Here is a 26013-nt window from a genome sequence, read left to right on the forward strand (position 1 = left end):
CTGGTTCAAGGTTCTCTGGTCTGATGAGACCAAGATCGAGATCTTTGGTGCCAACCACACACGTGACGTTTGGAGACTGGATGGCACTGCATACGACCCCAAGAATACCATCCCTACAGTCAAGCATGGTGGTGGCAGCATCATGCTGTGGGGCTGTTTCTCAGCCAAGGGGCCTGGCCATCTGGTCCGCATCCATGGGAAGATGGATAGCACGGCCTACCTGGAGATTTTGGCCAAGAACCTCCGCTCCTCCATCAAGGATCTTAAAATGGGTCGTCATTTCATCTTCCAACAAGACAACGACCCAAAGCACACAGCCAAGAAAACCAAGGCCTGGTTCAAGAGGCAAAAAATCAAGGTGTTGCAGTGGCCTAGTCAGTCTCCTGACCTTAACCCAATTGAAAACTTGTGGAAGGAGCTCAAGATTAAAGTCCACATGAGACACCCAAAGAACCTAGATAACTTGGAGAAGATCTGCATGGAGGAGTGGGCCAAGATAACTCCAGAGACCTGTGCCGGCCTGAACAGGTCTTATAAAAGACGATTATTAGCTGTAATTGCAAACAAAGGTTATTCCACAAAATATTAAACCTAGGGGTTGAATAATAATTGACCCACACTTTTATGTTTAAAATGTATAAAAAATTTAACTGAGCAACAAAAATTTTTGCTTTGTAAGATTTATACATCTGTTAATAAATCTTGCTCTTGTTTGAAGTTTAAAGGCTCTAACTTATTTGCATCTTATTAAACCTGCTAAATCTGCAGGGGGTTGAATACTACTTGTAGGCATTGTATATCCCATGAGACATGCCTACTGGGTGTCTGATGTCAAGGAAAGGTTACTGGAAAAATGTGAAATTTCTAACGCATGCGCATAAAGAACGCAAACGCATGCAAAAACGCATACACACATGCAAACTCTGCGTTTTTTTGGCGTCATGAGTAAGATGGTGCAGATAAAGGGGTCTGCCAACATTTTGTGAAAAGCCAAAGCCCCAGCAGTTCCATGGTTTCTTGTGCGGTGGACTCTGAGAAAATGGCCGCCGGGGGTTGCATATGCGCAGGTGGAGATCTTGGCACCAAGATCTCGGGAGATGAGATCTCAGCAATTTTTTCAATCAGACTATAAGACGCACCACCATTTTATTAAAAAAATCTCCAAGATTTGGGGTGCGCCTTAAGGTCCTGTGTGTCTTAATAGTCTGCAAAATATTGTAATTATTTTTTCTTCAGTGCCCAATGGTATAAAATTTTGTGACCCACCTGTGGTGTAAATATAATCACTACACCCCTTAGAAAAACTGCCGGGTACCCAAACAGTACAACTCCACCACATACAGGGCATTTGAGTACTCAGGAGAAATTGCACAACAAATTGTATAGTCCACTATAAAATTCTGTGAAGTGCATGTGGGTTCAAGGTTATAAATAGATTCCTTGAGGGATGCAGTTTCCAACATGGGGTCATTTGTGTGGGGCTTCCACTGTTTAGGAAGTCCCGGGGCTTTGAAAACACAATATGGTGTCTGCTATCAATTCCAGACAATTTTGCATTTCAAAAATCAAATGCTGCTCTTTCCCTTCCGAGCCTTGTGTCCAAACAGTAGTTTTCCAATTTCCCAAATTGCATGGTCCATCTACTCCTGCTACCATAACACATTTTTGTGGTACAAAGTAGACTGTTCATTTTTTCCTTCCATATTGCTTTAATTTCTACGAAGCACCTGAAGGGTTAATAAAACTTTTTTTTTTTTTTTTTTTTTTTAAATTCGTTTATTAGTATCAAAATCAATTATGTTACATACAATGTACAGTTAGATTGAGAAACACAGTATGTAGCATATAAAGTGTACACATTAAACACGTAATAAAAGGTACTTCAACTCACAGTCCGTGTTATCTTGTATTTGTTGCGAATAACAACTTCATAGTAACACATGTATTACACAGGTAAGAAAAACAACAAAAAAACCTAAGACTCTTAAACTAAGTCTATGCCTACTCTAGTTGCTAACTAATACGCCGCGTAACCTCGTGCCTATCCCTCCATGCAGTGTCCCCGGCCACCACCAAAGAAGATACCAACCTGATATCTCTAAAGGGTAAGATGGGAAGAATTCCATCGACCCCATATCTTGTCAAATTTTCCTGGACAGCCTCTGTTCTGATATAGCGTGCGTTCATACGGGATGACTGAGTTAACCAAGTCAATCCAGGCTCTTCTAGATGGACAGGAGCTTCCCATCCATCTCAGCGCTAACACCTTGCGCGCCATAAAGAGTGCCTCTCGCAAAAATATACCAGTGTAGTGATCCCAAGTCTCCTCCTCCCATACTCCAAATATGCAAATTAACGGGTCAAGGGGAACAGGTATCAGCAGCAATGATGTTAATAGTAATGTCACTTCCTTCCAATATTGAAGAATTATAGGACATCCCCATATCATATGTACAAAGTCTGCATCTGGCGAGTGACACCGCACACATTCTGATGTTTGGAATCAACCCATTTTAAAAAGACGTATCGGGGTTAGGTATGCTTGATGTATTATATACAGCTGAGTCATCCTATTGTTAACTGACGGGGATACTTTAACCGGAGATTCAAGAATATCCTCCTCCTGCATATTGGACAGCAGTACCCCCCATTTCTCTCTAATGGAGTTGACAGTGGCTGCGGCTCCCGAAGATAGCATATAGGTGTATAAGGAAGAGATAAGACCCTGGGGGCCCTGCGACTTAAGGATTCCTATCAAGGGTAAAGATGATATAACCCGACCTGTACCCACGTACCTCATATGTGTTTGAACGGCTGACCTCAGCTGTAAGTACCGAAAAAATTGGGATCTCGGTATATCATATTTAGTTTGCAATTGTTCAAAAGACACAAAGATCCCTCCATCATACAAATCACCTATTGAGAAGACCCCATACCTCATCCAGAAATCTGTAGATGGATGACTTAGTAGAGTGGAGAAATAACTATTGTTCCAAAGAGGCATCTCTGCTACAATATCCACATATCCCGTAATTTTTTTAATTTGTCTCCAAACTAAACGCGCCAGCCGGAGCAGGGGTAGCAGTCGGGGAGCACTGATTTTCTCCGCCTCCAAAAAGTTTAATGGGCAATCAATTTGAGCCGAATGAATTAAATGGTTTTCGGAATTGGGGAGGCAATTATTGGGCATCCACGGGTGAAGAGCTTTTGCCTGACCGGCCAGGTAATATAAATAAAAATCCGGGAGCGCCGCTCCTCCTCCCTGTTTTGGCCTCTGTAGTGTAGACAGTTTGAGTTTAGGTCTAGATTTCCCCCATATGAATGTGGTAAGTTGAGAGTTTAGTGTCGCAAAAAAGGACCTAGGCACCGGCGTGGCACTATGTTGGCGGCAGTAACTGAGTTTGGGAAGCAGAATCATTTTAATTAAATTAATGCGACCAGCTACGGATAAAGGGAGTTTGCTCCAGACCGCAAACTTAGATTTGACTAATTCTAACAGTGGAAATACATTGAGTTGCAAGTCAATTCTACCATGTTGAGATATGTGTATACCCAAATATTTAAAACTAGACACAACAGGAAGGGGGGACAAAGTCTCTAAATCGGGCATTGGGGAGTGGGAAAGGGGCATCAACGCGGATTTATCCCAGTTTATATATAAACCTGAGTATCTACTGAAGTTATCTATAGTGGCTATTACTCGCGGTAGCGTTTCCTCCACCTGATCCATAAATATTACCATATCATCAGCGTACAGGCCAATGGTATCTACCCGATCAGCTATGTGTATTCCTTTAATGGCAGAAGAGGATCTTATTTGTATCGCCAATGCTTCCAATGCCAGGGCGAAGAGGGCCGGGGAAAGAGGGCACCCCTGTCGCATCCCCCTATGTAGAGGAATTGGTTTAGAGATGGAACCATTTATAATAATCCGGGCTCTAGGCTTCATATATAGCAGTCCCACCCATTTAAGAAATTTGTCACCAAAGCCGTACTTTTTCAAACAAGCTAATAAAAAGGGCCACTCAAGGGAGTCAAAGGCCTTGGCCGCGTCCAGCGATGCCAATGCCCAAGAGTTATCCAACACCAGTGAGCTATATTGGACTACCGATTGGTCCCGTGTAATGTTAATGGAAGTATTTTTACCAGGCATGAAGCCTGTTTGGTCTGGGTGAATGAGGTTTAATATAATCGAGTTTAGCCTGGTGGCCAGGATTTTAGTGAAGATCTTATAATCTACATTGACCAGCGATATAGGCCGGTAAGATCCACAGTCTAGTGGGTCCTTCCCCTCCTTTTTGAGTATAATGATATTCGCCTCATAGAAGGTGTCCGGCATAGAGTCTCCCTCCTGCATCCCCTGGTACACCCTGAGCAGGAGTGGTGCTAAAATATCATGATATTTCCTATATAATTCAACGGGAAAACCGTCCGGACCAGGAGCTTTCCCAGAGGCCATATCCGCCAAAGCCTGCTCGACCTCCTCCAGGGTGAACTCAGCGTCCATAAAGGCACGTTGAGCTGAGTCTAATTCAGGGAATGTCACATCTGATAAATAATCTAAGTTTCCCAGGACATCAAAGTCGCACTTAGATGTGTATAACGACTCGTAATAGTCTTGAAAACAATGAAGAATTTCCTCTGTTGAGGATACTAATGAGCCATCTGGTGTTCGAATTTGCAATATAGTGTTAGATACATTATGTTGTCGTACCAAGAAGGCTAAAAATTTGCTAGCTTGATTTCCCATCTCAAAGAAGGACTGGCGAGCAAAAAATAGTTTACGTTTAGATTTCGTGTCTATGTGTTGGTCATATAGCCTCTGGGAAGTTTGCCACGCAAGTCTGTTACTATTAGTTGGATTAGATACAAATATCGACTCCGAGTCCTTCAGCTGTCGCTCCATCTCATCGTCCTCTCTCGAGGTCACTCTCTTTATGTACGATATTGTAGAAGATAGACACCCTCTTAAATATGCCTTAAGGGCATCCCAAAATATATTAGTGTTCTGGGGTCCAGAATGAGATGAGAGGAAGCATTTTAACTGTCCCACGGTCCTATCACGTGAGTCAATTAATTTAAGCCAGAATGGGTTTAGTTTCCAAGTCATATTGTCTCTGAATTGCCCAAATTTAAGTTTGAGAATGACCGGGCTATGATCAGATATTCCCCTGTTACCATGCTCAACATTGTCCACCCATGCTGACAACTCTCTTGATCCAAATATATAATCCAGACGGGAAAGAGTACGTCTGGTAGATGAATGACAGGTATAACCCTTCACCCCGGGATGACGTTTCCTCCATAAATCTAACCATCCACTCCCTTCCATAAACAGAGCCAGCTGGGATGATGCCTGAGAGGGTGGCTCCCCTACCAACTCTCCACCCAATCTCAATCGGTCAAGGTGATTATCCATAATTAAATTGAAATCTCCCATACATATAACATTCGCATCTGGAAAACTCAGGGCAAAACTCATTGCTTTCCTAAGAATAGATACATTAGCCGGCGGGGGATTATAAATACATAATATGACATTCTCGAGAATTAATTGACGCGTGAACAAAAACGAATCGGCCTTCAGAATCCCTCCTAGCCTCCCTCACCTCCCACCTGACATCCTTATGAATCAGTAATGAGACCCCTCTGGAGTAACTGGTGTGAAACGCATGTATGGACCATTGTACCCATGGTTTTTGTGTACACCGAGCCGTATCTCTAGTTAAGTGTGTCTCTACCAGCGGCACTATGTGAGGATGGTAACGTTTAATCAGCGAAAATACTTTGATCTTCTTCTGAGGAGACTTAATACCACGCACATTCCAGGTCATGCATATCAGTTCAGATCCCATACTCACTCATCAAGGTATAATAATAATAATCTTTATTTTTATATAGCGCTAACATATTCCGCAGCGCTTTACAGTTTTGCACACATTATCATCACTGTCCCCGATGGGGCTCACAATCTAGAATCCCTATCAGTATGTCTTTGGAATGTGGGAGGAAACCGGAGTGCCCGGAGGAAACCCACGCAAACACGGAGAGAACATACAAACTCTTTTGCAGATGTTGTCCTGGGTGGGATTAGAACCCAGGACCCCAGCGCTGCAAGGCTGCAGTGCTAACCTCTGCACCACCGTGTTGCCCCTGGAGACACAGGAGAAGAGCTGCTGTCCGGGTAACACCTAGGAACAACACATGGAGGGCAAGAGAACCATTGGCGGCGATTTCTACCTATAGAACAAAATAAACCAACATTGAAAACATGTAAAAAAGAACAGAGCAAAAACCCCAACAGTGTAGGAGCATAGTCCATCGCTCCTATTGGTAAATAAGATTGGGGATACCCTCGCTAAACTCAGCGTCCGGTATTGTTGTTAAGTTGACATCCGCAAAAAGAGCTCTATTACACGTTTGCCAGTATAAATGCATTAGGGTTTCTTTGTATTAGGGGTTTTGTGGACCCGAAGCCACTCAGCCGCCTCCTCCAGATTAGTGAAAAAAATAGATGAGCCCTCATAAACAACCCGCAGGCGAGCTGGATAAATCATGGAGTATATAATATTCTGGTCTCTCAGTTGTTTCTTGACCTCTATGAATCTCGCTCGCTGTTTCTGAAGCTCCATTGAAAAATCCGGAAAGATTGATATTGTGGCATTGTGGAGTTTAATGGGACTTTTTTGTCGTGCCAGTCGTAAAATAGTGTCCCTGTCTTTGCAGTTGAGAAGACGCGCCAGGAACGGTCTTGGCGGAGCTCCGGGAGGGAGGGGTCTTGTGGGGACCCTATGAGCCCTCTCCACAGCGAATGTTGAGGAGAATTCACCTCCCAAAGAAGTTTTAAGCCAATCTTCCAGAAATTCCTCCGGTTGTTGTCCCTCCGTTCGTTCCGGTAGACCAATGATTCGAATGTTGTTTCGCCGCAGTCTATTCTCTAAATCATCTGCTTTCTGTTTCCAAGCATTGATTGAGCCAGCCACTTTTGTCTATTTAGCTTCCATAGGCTCGATGGTATCCTCTATTTGTGACACTCTCGTTTCCACTTCTGTGATGCGTCCTCCCATAGTTTGCATGTCCTGTCTAAGTCGGCCCACTTCAGTGTGCACATCTTCTATTTTTTCAGTGAGAGAAGATCTGGTTAGAGAGATAGCCTGCATTAGTTGTTCAGAGGCTTGCTTAAGGGTTAACTCATCTTGTTCCCCCTCCTCATTACTATCAGAGGGACGGCCTTTGCGTTGTATCTGTGAGGAGCTACCCCGAAGAGTCCGCACGCCCTCCGAGGAGTCCTCTCTGGCAAATTTTTTAAGTCTGTCAGCGGCTCCAGATCCCTTGGCGTGCTGCATAGTTGACATGAATAAGAGGGGCAGGAGAACGGCCCGATGTATATTGTGGAGTGGTGCAGAAATAGAGACAGCAGGGCCCGCAGGGAGCTGTATATGCTTAAAAGCGTTATTAGGCAGTCTCAAGAACACTAAATGTATCCAATATGTCCGGAGGGGGGAGAAATCCCACAGTGCCGACAGATGGGGCAATAGGAGGGGGGCCAGACCCTCCAAATTACAAGCACCAGTGGGGACAGATGTCTCTCAAACAGGGGAACGCAGGGCCCAATCTTCCAGGGCGCTCACTGCTTGTCCCCTCAAGAAAAAGTTCAGGATATGTGCTCACCTCCCCAGTAGTGCTGCAGATCCGGACTTCTGCGTCGCTTCTCCACCGTCAGAGAGCGCGCTTATAGATAAGTTGCCTCCACCGCCGACACCACCCTGTAGGTCTCTCCGTCCAGGGATTCAAAGGCTGCCTCCTGCAGTATGCACACCGGAGCTCCCAGATCACCGGGGGGGAGACTCCAGCGCTGATGAATCTGGCGCCGCTCTGCGTATCACGGCGCGCGCCTGCAAGATGGCCGCCACCACAATCCAGTTCCCGCGCTCCCGCCGGCTCCACTGACCTCCACTCTCCGGTAATATGTACACCGGGAATCCCCAGAGCACCGCGGGGATTCTCCGGCGTGGATGGAGGTTCGGCGCCGCTCTGTGTGTCAGAGCACGCGCCCGCAAGATGGCCGCCGCCTCACTCCGGCCGTGTTCCCGCGGGTCTCACCGACCTCCGTTCCCGTCCACACACTCTCCGCTCTCCCACCGCCGCCAGGTGCCTTTCTGGGTCCAGAGGGACCATATATCAGTCCAAAAAACTGGGCAGAATGGGGTCTAAATGGCAGGATTTCTGCAGGATAATGGGAGCTCTCCCTGGGTACGTCTGTCTCCTTCAGCTACATAGCCACGCCCCCTTAATAAAACTTTTTGAATGTGGTTTTGAGCACTTTGAGGGGTGCAAAAATTTTAAATGGTGTCACTTTTGTTTTTTTCCTGTCATATAGGCCCTTCAAAGTCTTTTCAAATGTAATATTGTCCCTAAAAAAATGGTTTTCTAAATTTTGTTGGAAAAATGAGAAATTGCTGACACACTTTTAACCCTTCTAACTTCCTAATAAAAAATAATGTTCAACAAATGATGCTGATGTAAAATAGACAGTTGGGAAATTTTATTTATTAACTATGTTGTGTAATATAACTATCTGGTTTAAGGAAATAAAAATTCAAAGTCTGAAAATTTTTTTATGTTTTCATAAATAAATGCAAATCATATTTACCAAAATTCACCACTAACATGAAATACAATGTGCCACGAAAAAAAAATCTTGGAATCACTAGGATACATTGAATCATTCCAGAGTTATTACCTCAAAGTGACACATTCTAAAAAGGAGGCTCAGACATTAATCTACAAAGTGTCTAAGTTCTTAAGGGGTTAAACAAAATAAAGTTTTTACCTGTTTGTCACTGTGACCAGAGTTGCTGGAAACCTGTCACCAGTATAAGCCCCATTTGAACATGTAGAGAACATAATAAATTAATAGACAATTATGATCAGTAAAACTCCACAATGTCAATCACAGGGCCAGGAAATAGACTGCCCCATTTGGGACTTAAAAAATGGGAGATGAGTCTTCACATCTTTTTTTTATCTCACTTCACATTCCTTCCCACTAAAAACAAACTTACATAGCTGCTTGTCTCTTGAGCCACTGTTGGCAAGCATTGCCATCATGTATGTACTGAAGAACTTCCGATAGCATATTCCGTTTCAAGCGCTCTTCTTCTCGAGACTTCTTTAAGCGATAATAAATCTTTGAACCTTTTGCAAAACAGTAAATTAGGTAAATTACTGAGAGGAAAGGCAAAAGCAGAGAAGGAAACTGTACTTTCAAGCCACTTTTCAGTGTGCATATCACGAATACAGCTCAAATTATAGCTAGAGCCTGCAGAGTGGGTGACAAGATCAGGAGGTAGGGGAAGAAGTGGCAGATTTCTCTGATAAGAAATATATAATCAATTCAGATATTCATCTGTACTACTGATTTATGCAAAGTTTGTTGAAAGTCCTTTCCAATTAAAAAATGGAAACTGACAGCCGGGAAATTCTACTCATAATTAAATGTATGAAGTTATTGTGCAAATTCAGTCTAAAGCTTGGAAATAAAGAGGTTGTTTGCTTCTGTACAACTGCTAATTCAAATCAGGGCCCTATAAAATATAAAAACGTACTAGTGATGTTAGTGCTGGCTTCCAGTGGTTGATGTGGCAATGTTTTCAGCAGCCACTAATTGACTGCGGCAGTCACATGACAATGTCACATCACTTGCCGGCAACAATAGTGCTGAGTTGCTGCAAAAGCATTGCTGCAGGAGGCGAGTACACCGGGTTTTTAATTCTAAGGCGCCCAGAAAAAAAATCAAAGTAACTTTCTTTTATGTATAAACACAACAGAAGCAACAATTTTGACCAACACAAAAAAAATCAAAAGAGGAGATAATCCAGCTCTTTGTTCCTTTAACAATGAATAAAGAGCCACTAAGCTCAAAACACATCTGCTATCTGATCCCTGGGGAAGCTGGTGACACTAAAGGCCCCTTCACATTAAGCGACGCTGCAGCGATACCGACAACGATCCGGATCGCTGCAGCGTCGCTGTTTGGTCGCTGGAGAGCTGTCACACAGACAGCTCTCCAGCAACCAACGATGCCGGTAACCAGGGTAAACATCGGGTTACTAAGCGCAGGGCCGCGCTTAGTAACCCGATGTTTACCCTGGTTACCAGCGTAAAAGTAAAAAAAACAAACACTACATACTTACCTACCGCTGTCTGTCCCCGGCGCTCTGCTTCTCTGCACTCCTCCTGTACTGGCTGTGAGCACAGCGGCCGGAAAGCAGAGCGGTGACGTCACCGCTCTGCTTTCCGGCTGACCGACGCTCACAGCCAGTACAGGAGGAGTGCAGAGCACAGCGCCAGGGACAGACAGCGGTAGGTAAGTATGTAGTGTTTTTTTTTTTTTACTTTTACGCTGGTAACCAGGGTAAACATCGGGTTACTAAGCGCGGCCCTGCGCTTAGTAACCCAATGTTTACCCTGGTTACCAGTGAAGACATCGCTGGATCGGTGTCACACACGCCGATCCAGCGATGTCCACGGGAGATCCAGCGACGAAATAAAGTTCTGGACTTTGTTCAGCGACCAACGATCTCCCAGCAGGGGCCTGATCGTTGGTCGCTGTCACACATAACGATTTCCTTAACGATATCGTTGCTACGTCACAAAAAGCAACGATATCGTTAACGATATCGTTATGTGTGAAGGTACCTTAATGCTGCATGATATAATGCTGGATTTTAAAGTATTGTTTCAATAAATTATGGATTTTAAAGGAACAAAGAGCTGGATTATCTCCTCTTTCGATTACTAATCCTGCTGCACCAGACTCTACGTGGTCAGGTTCCTGTAAGGGGTGAGCTGTCCTTTTTTCTCAACCCAAAAAAAGTTTTGAAAGTTTGCAAAATCACTTTATTAGATTTGCTTTCAATCCTGTAAAAAAATGCTTGTGAAAGTCTACTAAACCTCTTCTTTTCCCCAGTCTATATGGCTGCCTCTAGCTGCATTGATGTCAGAACATACTCATTTGGAGTATAGATGATGGCAGTGAAATTGTCAGCACCTGTGTACTGTGTCTCACTAAGGCTACGTGCACACGTTGCGGATTAGCCTTAGGAATTTCTGGTGCAGATTCTGCCTCTCCTGGCAAAAAACACACCTGCGGTTTTGTTGCGTTTTTTGTGCATTTTTTTCTGCGACTTTTTTGCGGATTTGCTGCGTTTTTTTACCCTTGTGGTTTTCTATAATAGAATGGGTACAAAAACGCTGCAGATTCACAAAAATGAAGTGACATGCTACTTCTTTTAAACCGCAGTATTTCCACAGCAGATTTTCCGCAAAGTTTGCACAGCATTTTTTTTTTCTCATTGATTTACATTGTACTGTAAATCAATTGTGGATCTGCAGCGTTTCTGCACTGCAAAAAACGCTGCGGATCCGCAGAGAATCCGCAGCGTTTCTGCACTGCAAAGAACGCTGCGGATCCGCAGAGAATCCGCAACGTGTGCACATATCCTAACTCTCTGAATAAGCTGCTGAAAGAGACTGATCTGGTAAGCACAACATTCAGAGGAGGAGACAGGTGCTGATCCTTTCACTGCCATCAGCTGTACTCCGAACGAGTACATACTGATACAAATGCAGCTGAAAGCAGGAAAACAGACTAGGGAAAATCAGGTTTGGAAGACACTTACATGCAATGTTTGCTACTGGAATTACGACAAATCTTAATAAAGCGATTTGCTAAGGCCAAAAGTGTGTACCGTGTCATTTTGGTGGCTTAAAAAATCTTTTGGCCAAAACAAAAACTGCTGGCTATATATATGATCTGGTGATGGGAACTGTCAATGTGTGATAGGTGAGAAGTGGAGATTTTCCAAGAGAGAGTAGTGGGACTGTGGAAAGTTCGAGGGGCGGAGGCGGGGCTGGGGTGCAGCATGGACGGAGTCTCAAGGGGGTCCCAAAAATTTTGCCAGTATGGGGCCCCAAAATTTCTAGTGGCAGCCCTGTATATATATATATATATACATATATATATATATATATGTATATATATAATTATTATTTATATAGCACCATTGATTCCATGGTACTTTACATGAGAATGGGTTACATACAAGTTACAGATATCACTTACAGTAGACAAACTAACAATGGCAGACTGATACAGAGGGTCGAGGACCCTGCCCTTGCGGGCTTACATTCTACAGGATTATGGGGAAGGAGACAGTAGGTTGAGGGTTGCAGGAGCTCCGGTGTTGGTGAGGTGGTAGCTTCGGTAGTGATGAGGCGGCAGTGGGGTCAGTACAGGCTGTAGGCTTTCCTGAAGAGATGGGTTTTCAGGTTCCGTCTGAAGGATCCGAATGTGGTTGATAGTCGGACGTGTTGAGGCAGAGAATTCCAGAGGATGGGGGATATTCGGGAGAAGTCTTGGAGGCGGTTGGATGAGGAGCGAATAAGTGTGGAGGAGAGAAGGAGGTCTTGGGAGGACTAGAGATCACGTGAGGGAAGATATCGGGAGATCATTTCAGAGATATATGGAGGAGACAGGTTGTGGATGGCTTTGTAGGTCAGTATTAGTAATTTGAACTGGATACGCTGAGGGAATGGGAGACAGTGAAGAGATTTGCAGAGGGGGAAGCAGAGGAGTAGCGAGGAGAGAAATGAATTAGTCGGGCAACAGAGTTAAGAATGGACTGGAGAGGTGCAAGGGTGTTAGCAGGGAGGCTGCAGAAAAGGATGTTGCAGTAGTCAAGGCGGGAGATGATGACGGCGTGCACAAGCATTTTAGTAGATTGACGGCTGAGGAAAGGACGGATTCTGGAGATATGTTTGAAGGACAGGGCAGAGTCGAAGGTTACTCCGAGGCATCGGACTTCCGGTACGGGGGAAAGCATGATGTCATTGATTGCGATAGATAGGTCAGGTAAGGAAGATCTATGGGATGGAGGAAAGATGATGAGTTCAGATTTGTTCACATTGAGTTTGAGAAAGCGAGAGGAGAAGAAGGAGGATATGGCTGATAGGCACTCTGGGATTCTGGACAGCAGAGCGGTGACGTCTGGGCCAGAGAGGTAGATCTGAGTGTCATCAGCATAGAGGTGGTACTGGAATCCATGGGACTTTATGAGTTGTCCCAAGCCAAGTGTATAGATTGAGAAGAGTCTGGGTCCTAGAACAGAGTCTTGGGGGACTACAAGAGAGAGAGGGTGGGATGAGGAGGTAGTGTGGGAGTGGGAGACGCTGAATGTGCGGTTGGAAAGGTACGAGGAGATACAGGATAGGGCGAGGTCTTTGATGCCAAAGGAGAAGAAGATCTGTAGTAAGAGGCAGTGGTCAACTGTGTCGAAAGCAGAGGACAGGTCTAGAAGGAGGAGTACAGAGTATTGTCCATTAGCTTTCGCGGTAAGTAGGTCATTAGTGATTTTGGTCAGGGCTGTCTCAGTTGAGTGATGGGGCGGAAACCAGATTGTAGATTGTCAAAGAGCAAGTTAGATGAAAGGTGGGAGGAAAGTTCAGAGTGGACGTGCTGCTCCAGGAGTTTGGAAGCGAATGGGAGCAGTGATATTGGGCGACAGCTGGACATAGCAGTTGGATTGAGGGTTGGCGTTTTAAGGATAGGCGTGATTGTGGCATGTTTGAAAGCAGAAGGGAAGGTGCCAGAAGATAGTGATAGGTTGAAGAGGTGGGTTAGGGATGGGATAAGTGTGGTGGTGAGGTTGGGGAGGAGGTGGGATGGGATGGGGTCGAACGCACAGGTGGTGAGGTGCGATTTGGAGAGGAGACAATTAAGCACCCCTTCAGTGATGTTGGATAGGGAGGCTATGGGGTTTGGGCATTGGTCTGGTATACAAAGGGGTTGTGGTGGTTAAACAATGAAGACTTGCCTTGTCTGGTCGATCTTATTTTTAAAGTGTGTGGCAAAGTCCTCAGCAGAGATGAGGGAGGTTGGAGGGGGCAGTGGGGGATGGAGGAGGGAGTTAACCCCTTCATGACCCAGCCTATTTTGACCTTAAAGACCTTGCCGTTTTTTGCAATTCTGACCAGTGTCCCTTTATGAGGTAATAACTCGGGAACGCTTCAACGGATCCTAGCGGTTCTGAGATTGTTTTTTCGTGACATATTGGGCTTCATGTTAGTGTTAAATTTAGGTCAATAAATTCTGTGTTTATTTGTGATAAAAACGGAAATTTGGCGAAAATTTTGAAAATTTCGCAATTTTCACATTTTGAATTTTTATTCTGTTAAACCAGAGAGTTATGTGACACAAAATAGTTAATAAATAACATTTCCCACACGTCTACTTTACATCAGCACAATTTTGGAAACAAAATTTTTTTTTGCTAGGAAATTATAAGGGTTAAAATTTGACCAGCGATTTCTCATTTTTACAACGAAATTTACAAAACCATTTTTTTTAGGGACCACCTCACATTTGAAGTCAGTTTGAGGGGTCTATATGGCTGAAAATACCCAAAAGTGACACCATTCTAAAAACTGCACCCCTCAAGGTGCACAAAACCACATTCCAGAAGTTTATTAACCCTTCAGGTGCTTCACAGCAGCAGAAGCAACATGAAAGGAAAAAATGAACATTTAACTTTTTAGTCAAAAAATGATTTTTCAGCAACAATTTTTTTATTTTCCGAAAGGTAAAAAGAGAAACTGAACAACGAAAGTTGTTGTCCAATTTGTCCTGAGTACGCTGATACCTCATATGTGGGGGTAAACCACTGTTTGGGCGCACGGCAGGGCTTGGAAGGGAAGGAGCGCCATTTGACTTTTTGAATGAAAAATTGGCTCCACTCTTTAGCGGACACCATGTCACGTTTGAAGAGCCCCCGTGTGCCTAAAAATTGGAGCTCCCCCACAAGTGACCCCATTTTGGAAACTAGACGCCCCAAGGAACTTATCTAGATGCATAGTGAGCACTTTGAACCCCCAGGTGCTTCACAAATTGATCCGTAAAAATGAAAAAGTACTTTTTTTTCACAAAAAAATTATTTTAGCCTCAATTTTTTTATTTTCACATGGACAACAGGATAAAATGGATTCTAAAATTTGTTTGGCAGTTTCTCCTGAGTACACCGATACGTCACATGTGGGGGTAAACCACTGTTTGGGCACATGGTAAGGCTCGGAAGGGAAGGAGCGCCATTTGACTTTTTGAATGAAAAATTATCTCCATCGTTAGCGGACACCATGTCGCGTTTGGAGAGACCCTGTGTGCTTAAACATTGGAGCTCCCCCACAAGTGACCCCATTTTGGAAACTGGACCCCCCAAGGAACTTATATAGATGCCTAGTGAGCACTTTAAACCCTCAGGTGCTTCACAAATTGATCCGTAAAAATGAAAAAGTACTTTTTTTTCACAAAAAATTTCTTTTCGCCTCAATTTTTTCATTTTCACATGGGCAATAGGATAAAATGGATCCTAAAATTTGTTGAGCAATTTCTCCCGAGTACGCCGATACCTCATATGTGGGGGTAAACCACTGTTTGGGCACAAGGCAGGGCTCGGAAGGGAAGGCGCGCCTTTTGACTTTTTGAATGGAAAATTAGCTCCAATTGTTAGCGAACACCATGTCGCATTTGGAGCGCCCCTGTGTGCCTATGCAATGGAGCTCCCCCACAAGTGACCCCATTTTGGAAACTAGACCCCCCAAGGAACTTATCTAGATGCATACTGAGCACTTTAAACCCCCAGGTGCTTCACAGAAGTTTATAATGCAGAGCCATGAAAATAAAAAATAATTTTTCTTTTCTCAAAAATGATTTTTTAGCCTGGAATTTCCAATTTTGCCAATGGTAATAGGAGAAATTGGACCACAAATGTTGTTGTCCAGTTTGTCCTGAGTACGCAGATACCCCATATGTGGGGGTAAACCACTGTTTGGGCGCACGGCAGGGCTCAGAAGGGAAGGCACGCCATTTGGCTTTTTAAATGGAAAATTAGCTCCAATCATTAGCGGACACCATGTTGCGTTTGGAGAGCCCCTGTGTGCCTAAACATTGGAGATCCCCCACAAATGACCCCATTTTGGAAACTAGACCCCCAAAGGAACTAATCTAGATGTGTGGTGAGCACTTTGAACCCCCAAGTGCTTCACAGACGTTTACAACGCAGAGCCATGAAAATAAAAAATCATTTTTCTTTCCTCAAAAATGATGTTTTAGCAAGCAATTTTTTATTTTCTCAAGGGTAACAGGAGAAATTGGACCCCAGTAATTGTTGCGCAGTTTGTCCTGAGTATGCTGGTACCCCATATGTGGGGGTAAACCACTGTTTGGGCACACGTCGGGGCTCGGAAGTGAGGGAGCACCATTTGACTTTTTGAATACAAGATTGGCTGGAATCAATGGTGGCGCCATGTTGCGTTTGGAGACCCCCTGATGTGCCTAAACAGTGGAAACCCCTCAATTCTAACTCCAACACACCCCTAAACCTTATCCCAACTGTAGCCATAACCCTAATCACAACCCTAACCCCAACACACCCCTAACCACAACCCTAATTCCAACCCAACCCTAACCCTAAGGCTATGTGCCAACGTTGCGGATTCGTATGAGATTTTTCAGCACCATTTTTGAAAAATCGGGTACTGTGTTTTACCTGCGGATTTTCCGCGGATTTCCAGTGTTTTTTGTGCGGATTTCACCGGTGGATTCCTATTGAGGAACAAGTGTAAAACGCTGCGGAATCCGCACAAAGAATTGACATGCTGCGGAAAATACAACACAGCGTTTCCGCGCGGTATTTTCCGCACCATGGGCACAGCGGATTAGGTTTTCCATATGTTTACATGGTACTGTAAACCTGATGGAACACTGCTGCGAATCCGCAGCCAAATCCGCACCGTGTGCACATAGCCTAATTCTAAAGGTATGTGAACACGCTGCGGAAAACGCTGCGGATCCGCAGCAGTTTCCCATGAGTTTACAGTTCAATGTAAACCTATGGGAAACAAAAATCGCTGTACACATGCTGCGGAAAAACTGCACGGAAACGCAGCGGTTTACATTCCGCAGCATGTCGCTTCTTTCTGCGGATTCCGCAGTGGTTTTACAACTGCTCCAATAGAAAATCGCAGTTGTAAAACCGCAGTGAAATGCGCAGAAAAACTGCGGTAAATCCACAGCGGTTTAGCACTGCGGATTTATCAAATCCTCTGCGGAAAAATCCGCAGAGGACCAGAATACGTGTGAACATCCCGAACCCTAACCCTACCCCTACCCCTAACCCTACCCCTAATTCTTACCCCAACCTTAGTGGAAAAAAAAAATTATTTATTTTTTTTATTGTCCCTACCTATGGGGGTGACAAAGGGGGGGGTCATTTACTATTTTTTTTATTTTGATCACTGAGATAGGTTATATCTCAGTGATCAAAATTCACTCTGGAACGAATCTGCCGGCCGGCAGATTCGGCGGGCGCACTGCACATGCGCCCGCCATTTTGGAAGATGGCGGCGCCCGGGAAGGAAGACGGACACCGGCAGGCTCGGTAAGTATAAGGGGGGGGGGGGGGGAGATCAGGGCACGGGGGGGGGGCGTCGGAGCACGGGGGGGAGGCGTCGGAGCATGGATGAGGATCGGTGTGCGTGCGGGTGGATTGGAGCACGGGGTGGGGGATCGCTGTGCAGGGGGGTGGATCGGAGCACGGGGGGGGGATCGGAGCACGGGGGGCTTCATTGGAGCACGGGGGGTGTGATTGGAGCACGGGGGGAGCGGACAGGAGGACGGGGGAGCGGAGCACTGGACGGAGGGGAGCGCTGCACAGATCGGGGGGCTGGGGGGGGGGCGATCGGTGGGGTGGGGTGGGTGCACATTAGTATTTCCAGCCATGGCCGATGATATTGCAGCATCGGCCATGGCTGGATTGTAATATTTCACCAGTTTTTTAGGTGAAATATTACAAATCGCTCTGATTGGCAGTTTCACTTTCAACAGCCAATCAGAGCGATCGTAGCCACGGGGGGGTGAAGCCACCCCCCCTGGGCTAAACTACCACTCCCCCTGTCCCTGCAGATCGGGTGAAATGGGAGTTAACCCTTTCACCCGATCTGCAGGGACGCGATCATTCTGTGACACAGCATATGCGTCACAGGTCGGATTGGCACCGACTTTCATGACGCATACGCTGTGTCACAGGTCGGGAAGGGGTTAAAGGTTTTGAATAACTGTTTGGGGTTGTAGGACAGGGAAGATGTGAGGGTTGTGAAGTAGACCTGTTTAGCTGAGGTGAGAGCAGATTTAAAAGCGAGTGTTGCCTGTTTGAATGCAGTGAAGTCGTCTTGCAGGTGTGTTTTCTTCCAACGCCGCTCCGCAACCCTGGACACTTGCTGGAGCTTTTTAGTGGTGTTATTGTGCCAAGGTTGTCTATTGATACGTCGCACTCTGCCATGGACGAGAGAAGCAATTGTGTCAATAGCTGATGCGAGAGTGGCATTGTAGAAAGCAGTGGTACTGTCTGTGTGGTGGAGTGAGGATATGGATGCCAGTGGTAGGATAGAGTCAGAGAGTGTGTGGGTGTCTAGGTGTGCAAGGTTTCTGCAGGGGTTCGCATTTTGCTGGACATGGATGACCGGTGGGGAGGACAGGGATGAGAAGGTGAGCAGATGGTGGTCGGATAGAGGGAGAGGGGAGGTGGTGAAGTTAGATAGAGAGCAGAGATGGGTGAATACCAGGTCTAATGTATGTCAGTCTATGTGAGTGGCTGCGGAGGACCACTAAGTAAGTCCAAAGGATGAGGTAAGGGACAGAAGTTTGGAGGCTGTTGACTGAAGAGTATCAGTGGGGATGTTGAAGTCCCTCATGATGATGGTGGAAATGTCAGCAGAGAGAAAGTGAAGAAGCCAGGTGGAGAATTGGTCAATAAAGGCAGTGGCCGGGCCTGGAGGTCGGTATATGATGGCCACTTGGAGGTTGGAGGGAGAGTAGATACGGACAGAATGGACTTCAAAAGAGGGGAGGATAAGGGATGGTAGAGGTGGGATTGGGTAAAAGGTGCAGTTAGGAGAAAGGAGAAGACCCACTCGTCCAACATGTTTGTTGCCGGGTCGAGGGGTGTGGGTGAAGTGGAGGCCTCCATAACACAGCTCAGCAGGGGAGGCGGTGTCAGAGGGTGTTAGCCATGTTTCTGTGAGGCCAAGGAAGGCAAGATTGCGAGAGAGAAAAAGGTCGCGAGTCACGTGAAGCTTATTGCAGATTGAGCGGGCATTCCAGAGTGCTCCAGAGAGAGGGAGCAGGGAGGTGGGCGTCAGGGGTACGGGTTTTATGTTAGAAAGATTGCGGTAGTGTGTGTTTATATATTTATATATATATATATATATATATATATATATATATATATATATATATATATATATATATATATATATATATATATATATACACACACACACACATTTGGTGTCGCCGCGTTCAGAAACGTCTGATTTATCAAAATATAAAATCAGTGAATCTGATCGGTAAACGTCATAACGTACCATATATAATGCGCGATATGCATGACGATAAATACTAAACAAACATTTAAAACTGCAATATGATGTGCCATTCAGCAACCAGTATTTGCTAACTAATCTTAAAAAAAGAAAATTCTAAAATATCTATGACCAAAAAGGAACAAAATTAGGAGGTAAGACCTTCAAAAACTTGATGGTGGCCCGGTTCTGACGCATCGGGTATTCTAGAATATGTATGTATGTATATAGCAGCCACATAGTATATAGCACAGGCCACGTAGTATATAGGAGTACTATGTGCCTGTGGTATATACCATGTGGCTGCTATATACATACATACATACATATTGTAGAATACCCGATGCGTTAATATAGGCCACACAGCAAATAACACAGCCCACGTAGTATATAACACAGCCCACACAGTATATATCAGCCACGCAGTATATAACACAGCCCACGTAGTATGTAACAGTGACCCTTAGACAATTATATAGTATAGATATATACACCCCTCCCCTATACAGTACAGATAATGGCCGGTATACACCGCCTCCTCCCTGCAGTGTCCACACATTATTTACACCGCCGTGCACACGCTGCACCATCTCTCCATGTAATCTCACCCACACATAGGCCCACCCACCGGGCCTCCTCTGCCAGAAAATGGCGCCGGTTCGGGGCTGCTCTCCAGGCCCCCAGTATTTCTCTCCGTACTCGGTGCCTATTAAGTGTCCGGCGCACATGTAAGCAGCAGGGGAGCTCCTCGGTGAGGAGAAGCAGTCATCCTCACGCCGAGGGTGTGCCACAGGTGGCCGCTTTCCAACTCGTCCGACACAGGGCCCACCAAGGAGAACCGGCGTCACGAAAGTTGCGCAGCGGCGCTGGCCGGATACATAGCTGCAAACGTAAGTGCTCTATTCACGACGACAATCAGCGCAAATGGCGTAGCTACGACGGCTACGTGACGGATCAAAGACTGGGCCGTCGCTGATTGGTCGTGGGCGTTTTGCCACGACCAATCAGCGACTTGGATTCCATGACAGGCAGAGGCCGCGGCCAATGAATATCCGTGACAGACAGACAGAAGGACAGAAAGACGGAAGTGACCCTTAGACAATTATATAGTAGACACTCAGTTGTGGCCCAAAGTATTGACAACCCTGCAATTCTGTCAGATAATACTCAGTTTCTTCTTGAAAATGGTTGCAAACACAAATTCTTTGGTATTATTATCTTCATTTAATTTGTCTTAAATGAAAAAACACAAAAGAGAATGAAGCAAAAAGCAAAACATTGATCATTTCACACAAAACTCCAAAAATGGGCCAGACAAAAGTATTGGCACCCTCAGCCTAATACTTGGTTGCACAACCTTTAGCCAAAATAACTGCGACCAACCGCTTCCGGTAACCATCAATGAGTTTCTTACAATGCTCTGCTGGAATTTTAAACCATTCTTCTTTGGCAAACTGCTCCAGGTCCCTGATATTTGAAGGGTGCCTTCTCCAAACTGCCATTTTTATATCTCTCCACAGGTGTTCTATGGGATTCAGGTCTGGACTCATTGCTGGCCACCTTAGAAGTCTTTCTCTCAAACCATTTTCTAGTGCTTTTTGAAGTGTGTTTTGGGTCATTGTCCTGCTGGAAGACCCATGACCTCTGAGGGAGACCAGCTTTCTCACACTGGGCCCTACATTATGCAGCAAAATTTGTTGGTAGTCTTCAGACTTCATAACGCCATGCACACGGTCAAGCAGTCCAGTGCCGGAGGCAGCAAAGCAACCCCAAAACATCAGGGAACCTCCACCATGTTTGACTGTAGGGACCGTGTTCTTTTCTTTGAATACCTCTTCTTTTCTCCTGTAAACTCTATGTTGATGACTTTGCCCAAAAAGCTCTACTTTTGTCTCATCTGACCTGAGAACATTCTTCCAAAATGTTTTAGGCTTTTTCAAGTAAGTTTTGGCAAACTCCAGCCTGGCTTTTTTATGTCTCGGGGTAAGAAGTGGGGTCTTCCTGGGTCTCCTACCATACAGTCCCTTTTCATTCAGACGCCGACGGATAGTACGGATTGACACTGTTGTACCTTCGGACTGCAGGGCAGCTTGAACTTGTTTGGATGCTAGTCGAGGTTCTTTATCCAACATCCGCACAATCTTGCGTTGAAATCTCTTGTCAATTTTTCTTTTCCGTCCACATCTAGGGAGGTTAGCCACAGTGCCATGGGCTTTAAACTTCTTGATGACACTGCGCACGGTAGACACAGGAACATTCAGGTCTTTGGAGATGGACTTGTAGCCTTGAGATTGCTCATGCTTCCTCACAATTTGGTTTCTCAAGTCCTCAGACAGTTCTTTGGTCTTCTTTCTTTTCTCCATGCTCAATGTGGTACACACAAGGACACAGGACAGAGTTTGAGTCAGCTTTAATCCATGTCAACTGGCTGCAAGTGTGATTTATTTATTGCCAACACCTGTTAGGTGCCACAGGTAAGTTACAGGTGCTGTTAATTACTCAAATTAGAGAAGCATCACATGATTTTTCAAACAGTGCCAATACTTTTGTCCACCCCCTCTTTTATGTTTGGTGTGGAATTATATCCAATTTGGCTTTAGGACAATCATTTTTGTGTTTTTCATTTAAGACAAATCAAATGAATATAATAATAACAAAGAATTTGTGTTTGCAATGATTTTTAGGAAGAAACTGAGTATTATCTGACAGAATTGCAGGGATGTCAGTACTTTTGGCCACAACTAACTATATATATATATATATATATATATATATATATATATATATATATATATATATATATATATATATATATACACACACACACACACACACACACACACACGGGGAAGAAAATATTTAGTCAGCCATCAATTGTGCAAGTTCTGAACTTAAAAAGAAGACAGAGGCCTGTAATTGACATCATAGGTAGAACGGGCCCGTCTGAAGTTTGCAAGAGAGCATTTGGATTATCCAGAAGAATATTGGGAGAATGTCATATGGTCTGATGAAACCAAAAGTAGAACTGTAAGGTTTGGAGGAGACAGAATGCTAAGTTGTATCCAAAGAACACCATACCTACTGTGAAGCATGGGGGTGGACACATCTTGCTTTGGGGCTGTTTGTCTGCAAAGGGACTGATCCGTGTACATGAAAGAATGAATGGGGCCAAGTATCGTGAGATTTTGAGTGCAAACCTCCTTCCATCAGCAAGGGCATTGAAGATGAACCGTGGATGGGTTTTTCAGCATGATAATGATCCCAAGCACACCACCAGGGCAACGAAGGAGTGGCTTCGTAAGAAGCATATGAAGGTCCTGGAGTGGCCTAGCCAGTGTCCAGATCTCAACTACATAGAAAACCTTTGGAGGGAGTTGAAAATCCGTGTTGCCGAGCGACATTCCCAAAATATCACTGCTCTAGAGGAGATCTACAAGGAGGAATGGGCCAACATACCACCAACAGTGGGTGCCAACCTTATGAAGACTTGTCATTGCCAACAAAAGATATAACAAAATATTGAAATGAACTTTTGTTAATGACCAAATACTTATTTTCCACCAAAATCTGAAAAATAATTCTTGCCAAATTAGACAAGGTGATTTTCTGGATTTGTTTTCTCAATTTTGACTCCTATAGTTGTGGTCTACCTATTATGTAAGTTACAGGCGCCTCTCACCTTTTTAACCCCTTACTGCCATTGGATGGGATAGTACGTCCAATGGCAGTACCCCCGCTTTGATGTGGGCTTCGGCGGTGAGCCTGCATCAAAGCTGGGACATGTCAGCTGTTTTGAACAGCTGACATGTGCCCGCAATAGGGGTGGGTGGAATCGCGATCAACCAGCACCTATTATCTAGTTAAATGCCACTGTCAAACTCTGACAGCAGCATTTAACGCACGTGTCACGAAGTGACTGTCCTAGCGTGACACGACCAGACGAGAGGTTGGTCACAAAACAGCAGAACACACAAGGGTACATCGGGGACACTTTAACAACGGTTGGTCCTGCAATAGGGAATGGGGAAATGGACACCTCCTGCACTCTCCTAAGGATGTACCCTAATCTCCCTGACGTCCCTATACAGGTTTTTTCAACCTGTTGCCGAGCAGGATACCTAAGCCCTCGCTTGCCGTGCACCTATCCCTAAGAAGGGAATTGGCAGGTGAGTGCACTGGTCCCACCGTTGCACTAATACAACACAGGGGAACATAAAGACAACAAGGGACAAAGAAATAGTAACACCACACTTAGCTTTCTCCGCTGCAATACACTGCACAGCAGAGTAAGGCACCAGATAAGAATTGAGCTGAACACTCAGCAAGCTCCTTCTGCCACCAGGTTGGTCTCCAAAAGGACCTGTATAACCAACAGTCACCCGGGGGGTGGGGGGAACTGCATTAACCCCCGATGACCTGAAAGGAAAAAGGTTTTAATCTGACGGAAACCAGATCTGCCATAGATCCAAACACGGATCGTGACAGCGAGCTTCCGGCCATTGGGCCGGAAATATGCTCACCGCTGACCCCAGTCACGTGATTGGGGGTCATCAGTTCGTTGGCTTAACAACCAGAGGTCTCCTTGAGATCTCTATGGTTGTTGATGCCGGATTGCTATGAGCGCCACACTGTGGTCAGTGCTCATACTAGTGCTGTAATTGTACTACATAAAGGTGATCTGAGCATCGCCTCTATGTAGCAGGGCCGATCAAGTTCTGGCAGCTTCTAGCCTCCTATTGAAGCATGCCAAAACTTCAAGAAAAATAGTTTTAAAAATATAAAAAAAAAATCAGAAAGTTTAAATCACCCCCGTTTCGCCCCATTCAAAATAAAATAATAAAAAAAAAATCAAAACATACACATATTTGGTATCGCCACGTTCAGAATCGCCCAATCAATAAAAAAAGGATTAATCTGTTCGCTAAACGGCATAGGTGAGAAAAAAATTCTAAACGACAGAATTACGTTTTTTTTTGTCACCGCGACAATGCATTAAAATTCAAGAACTTATCTGCACAAAAGTGGTATCATTAAAAACGACAGCTCGGCAAAAAATTAAAAAAAAATAAGCCCAGATCACTAAAAATGGAGAAGCTAAGGGTATCAGAAAATTGTACAATTTTTTTTTTTAAGCAAATTTTGGAATTTTGTTTACCACTTAGATAAAATTTAACCTAGACATGTTCGGTTTCTATGAACTCGTAATGCCCTGGAGAATCATAATGCCAGGTCAGTTTTAGCATTTAGCGAACCTAGCAAAAAGCGAGAACTTGCACAGTTGGTGGCTGACTAAATACTTTTTTTCCCCACTGTATATATATTTATCTATATACACACATACACAAATACATATCATAAATTTTCATTAACCCTTCAACCACTTAATGACCGCCAATACGTATTAAAGCTACGGTCTTTAATGGGCCTTATACCCTCATCGCCGACTGAGAATAGTTAACCCCTTCCCGACCTTTGACGCCACGTAGGCGTCATGAAAGTCGGTGCCATTCCGACCCATGACGCCTATGCGGCGTCATGGAAAGATCGCGTCCCTGCAGACCGGGTGAAAGGGTTAACTCCCATTTCACCCGATCTGCAGGGACAGGGGGAGTGGTAGTTTAGCCCAGGGGGGGTGGCTTCACCCCCTCGTGGCTACGATCGCTCTGATTGGCTGTTGAAAGTGAAACTGCCAATCAGAGCGATTTGTAATATTTCACCCATTATAACGGGTGAAATATTACAATCCAGCCATGGCCGATGCTGAAATATCATCGGCCATGGCTGGAAATACTAGTGTGCCCCCACCCCACCGATCGCCCCCGCAGCCCCCCGATCTGGCCGGTACACTGCTCCGGCTCCCCTCCGTCCAGTGCTCCGCTCCCCCCCGTGCTCGTGTCCGCTCCCCCCGTGCTCCAATCACCCCCCCGTGCTCCAATCACCCCCCCTGCACTCCGATCCACCCCCCCCGTGCTCCGTTCCACCCCCCCGTGCTCCGTTCCAGCCCCCCCGTGCTCCGTTCCACCCCTCCCGCGCTCCGATTCCCCCCCCCGTGCTCCGATCCCCCCCCCCCCCCCGTGGTCCCCCCCCCACCCTATCATACTTACCGATCCAGCCGTGGTCCCGTCCGTCTTCTCCCGGGCGCCGCCATCTTCCAAAATGGCGGGCGCATGCGCAGTGCGCCCGCCGAATCTGCCGGCCGGCAGATTCGTTCCAAAGTGCATTTTGATCACTGAGATATAATCTATCTCAGTGATCAAAATAAAAAAAATAATAAATGACCCCCCCCCCCTTTGTCACCCCCATAGGTAGGGACAATAAAAAAATAAAGAAATTTTTTTTTTCCACTAATGTTAGAATAGGGTTAGGGTTAGGGGTAGGGTTAGGGGTAGGGTTAGGGGTAGGGTTAGGGCTAGGGTTAGGGCTAGGGTTAGGGTTAAGGTTAGGGCTAGGGGTAGGGGTAGGGTTAGGGGTAGGGTTAGGGGTAGGGTTAGGGGTAGGGTTAGGGGTAGGGTTAGGGGTAGGGTTAGGGCTAGGGTT

At 45.3% G+C, this 26013-nt stretch overlaps 1 protein-coding gene across 7 annotated transcripts in view; it reads right to left on the reverse strand.

Moving 5' to 3' along the window:
* Nucleotides 1-26013, reverse strand: part of TADA2A (transcriptional adaptor 2A) — a 306061-nt gene that overhangs the window by 77834 nt on the left and 202214 nt on the right. For 5 of the 7 annotated variants that reach the window (XM_069756577.1, XM_069756579.1, XM_069756578.1 and 2 more), the window contains one exon: nucleotides 9066-9198. The exons of the other annotated variants lie outside the window; for them this stretch is intronic. In XM_069756577.1, the coding sequence (XP_069612678.1) occupies nucleotides 9066-9198 (133 nt within the window). The remainder of the gene's footprint in view (nucleotides 1-9065; nucleotides 9199-26013) is intronic. 7 annotated transcript variants of the gene reach the window in all.

Source organism: Ranitomeya imitator, chromosome 3 (assembly GCF_032444005.1).
Source record: "Ranitomeya imitator isolate aRanImi1 chromosome 3, aRanImi1.pri, whole genome shotgun sequence".
NCBI classification, from domain to species: domain Eukaryota; kingdom Metazoa; phylum Chordata; class Amphibia; order Anura; family Dendrobatidae; genus Ranitomeya; species Ranitomeya imitator.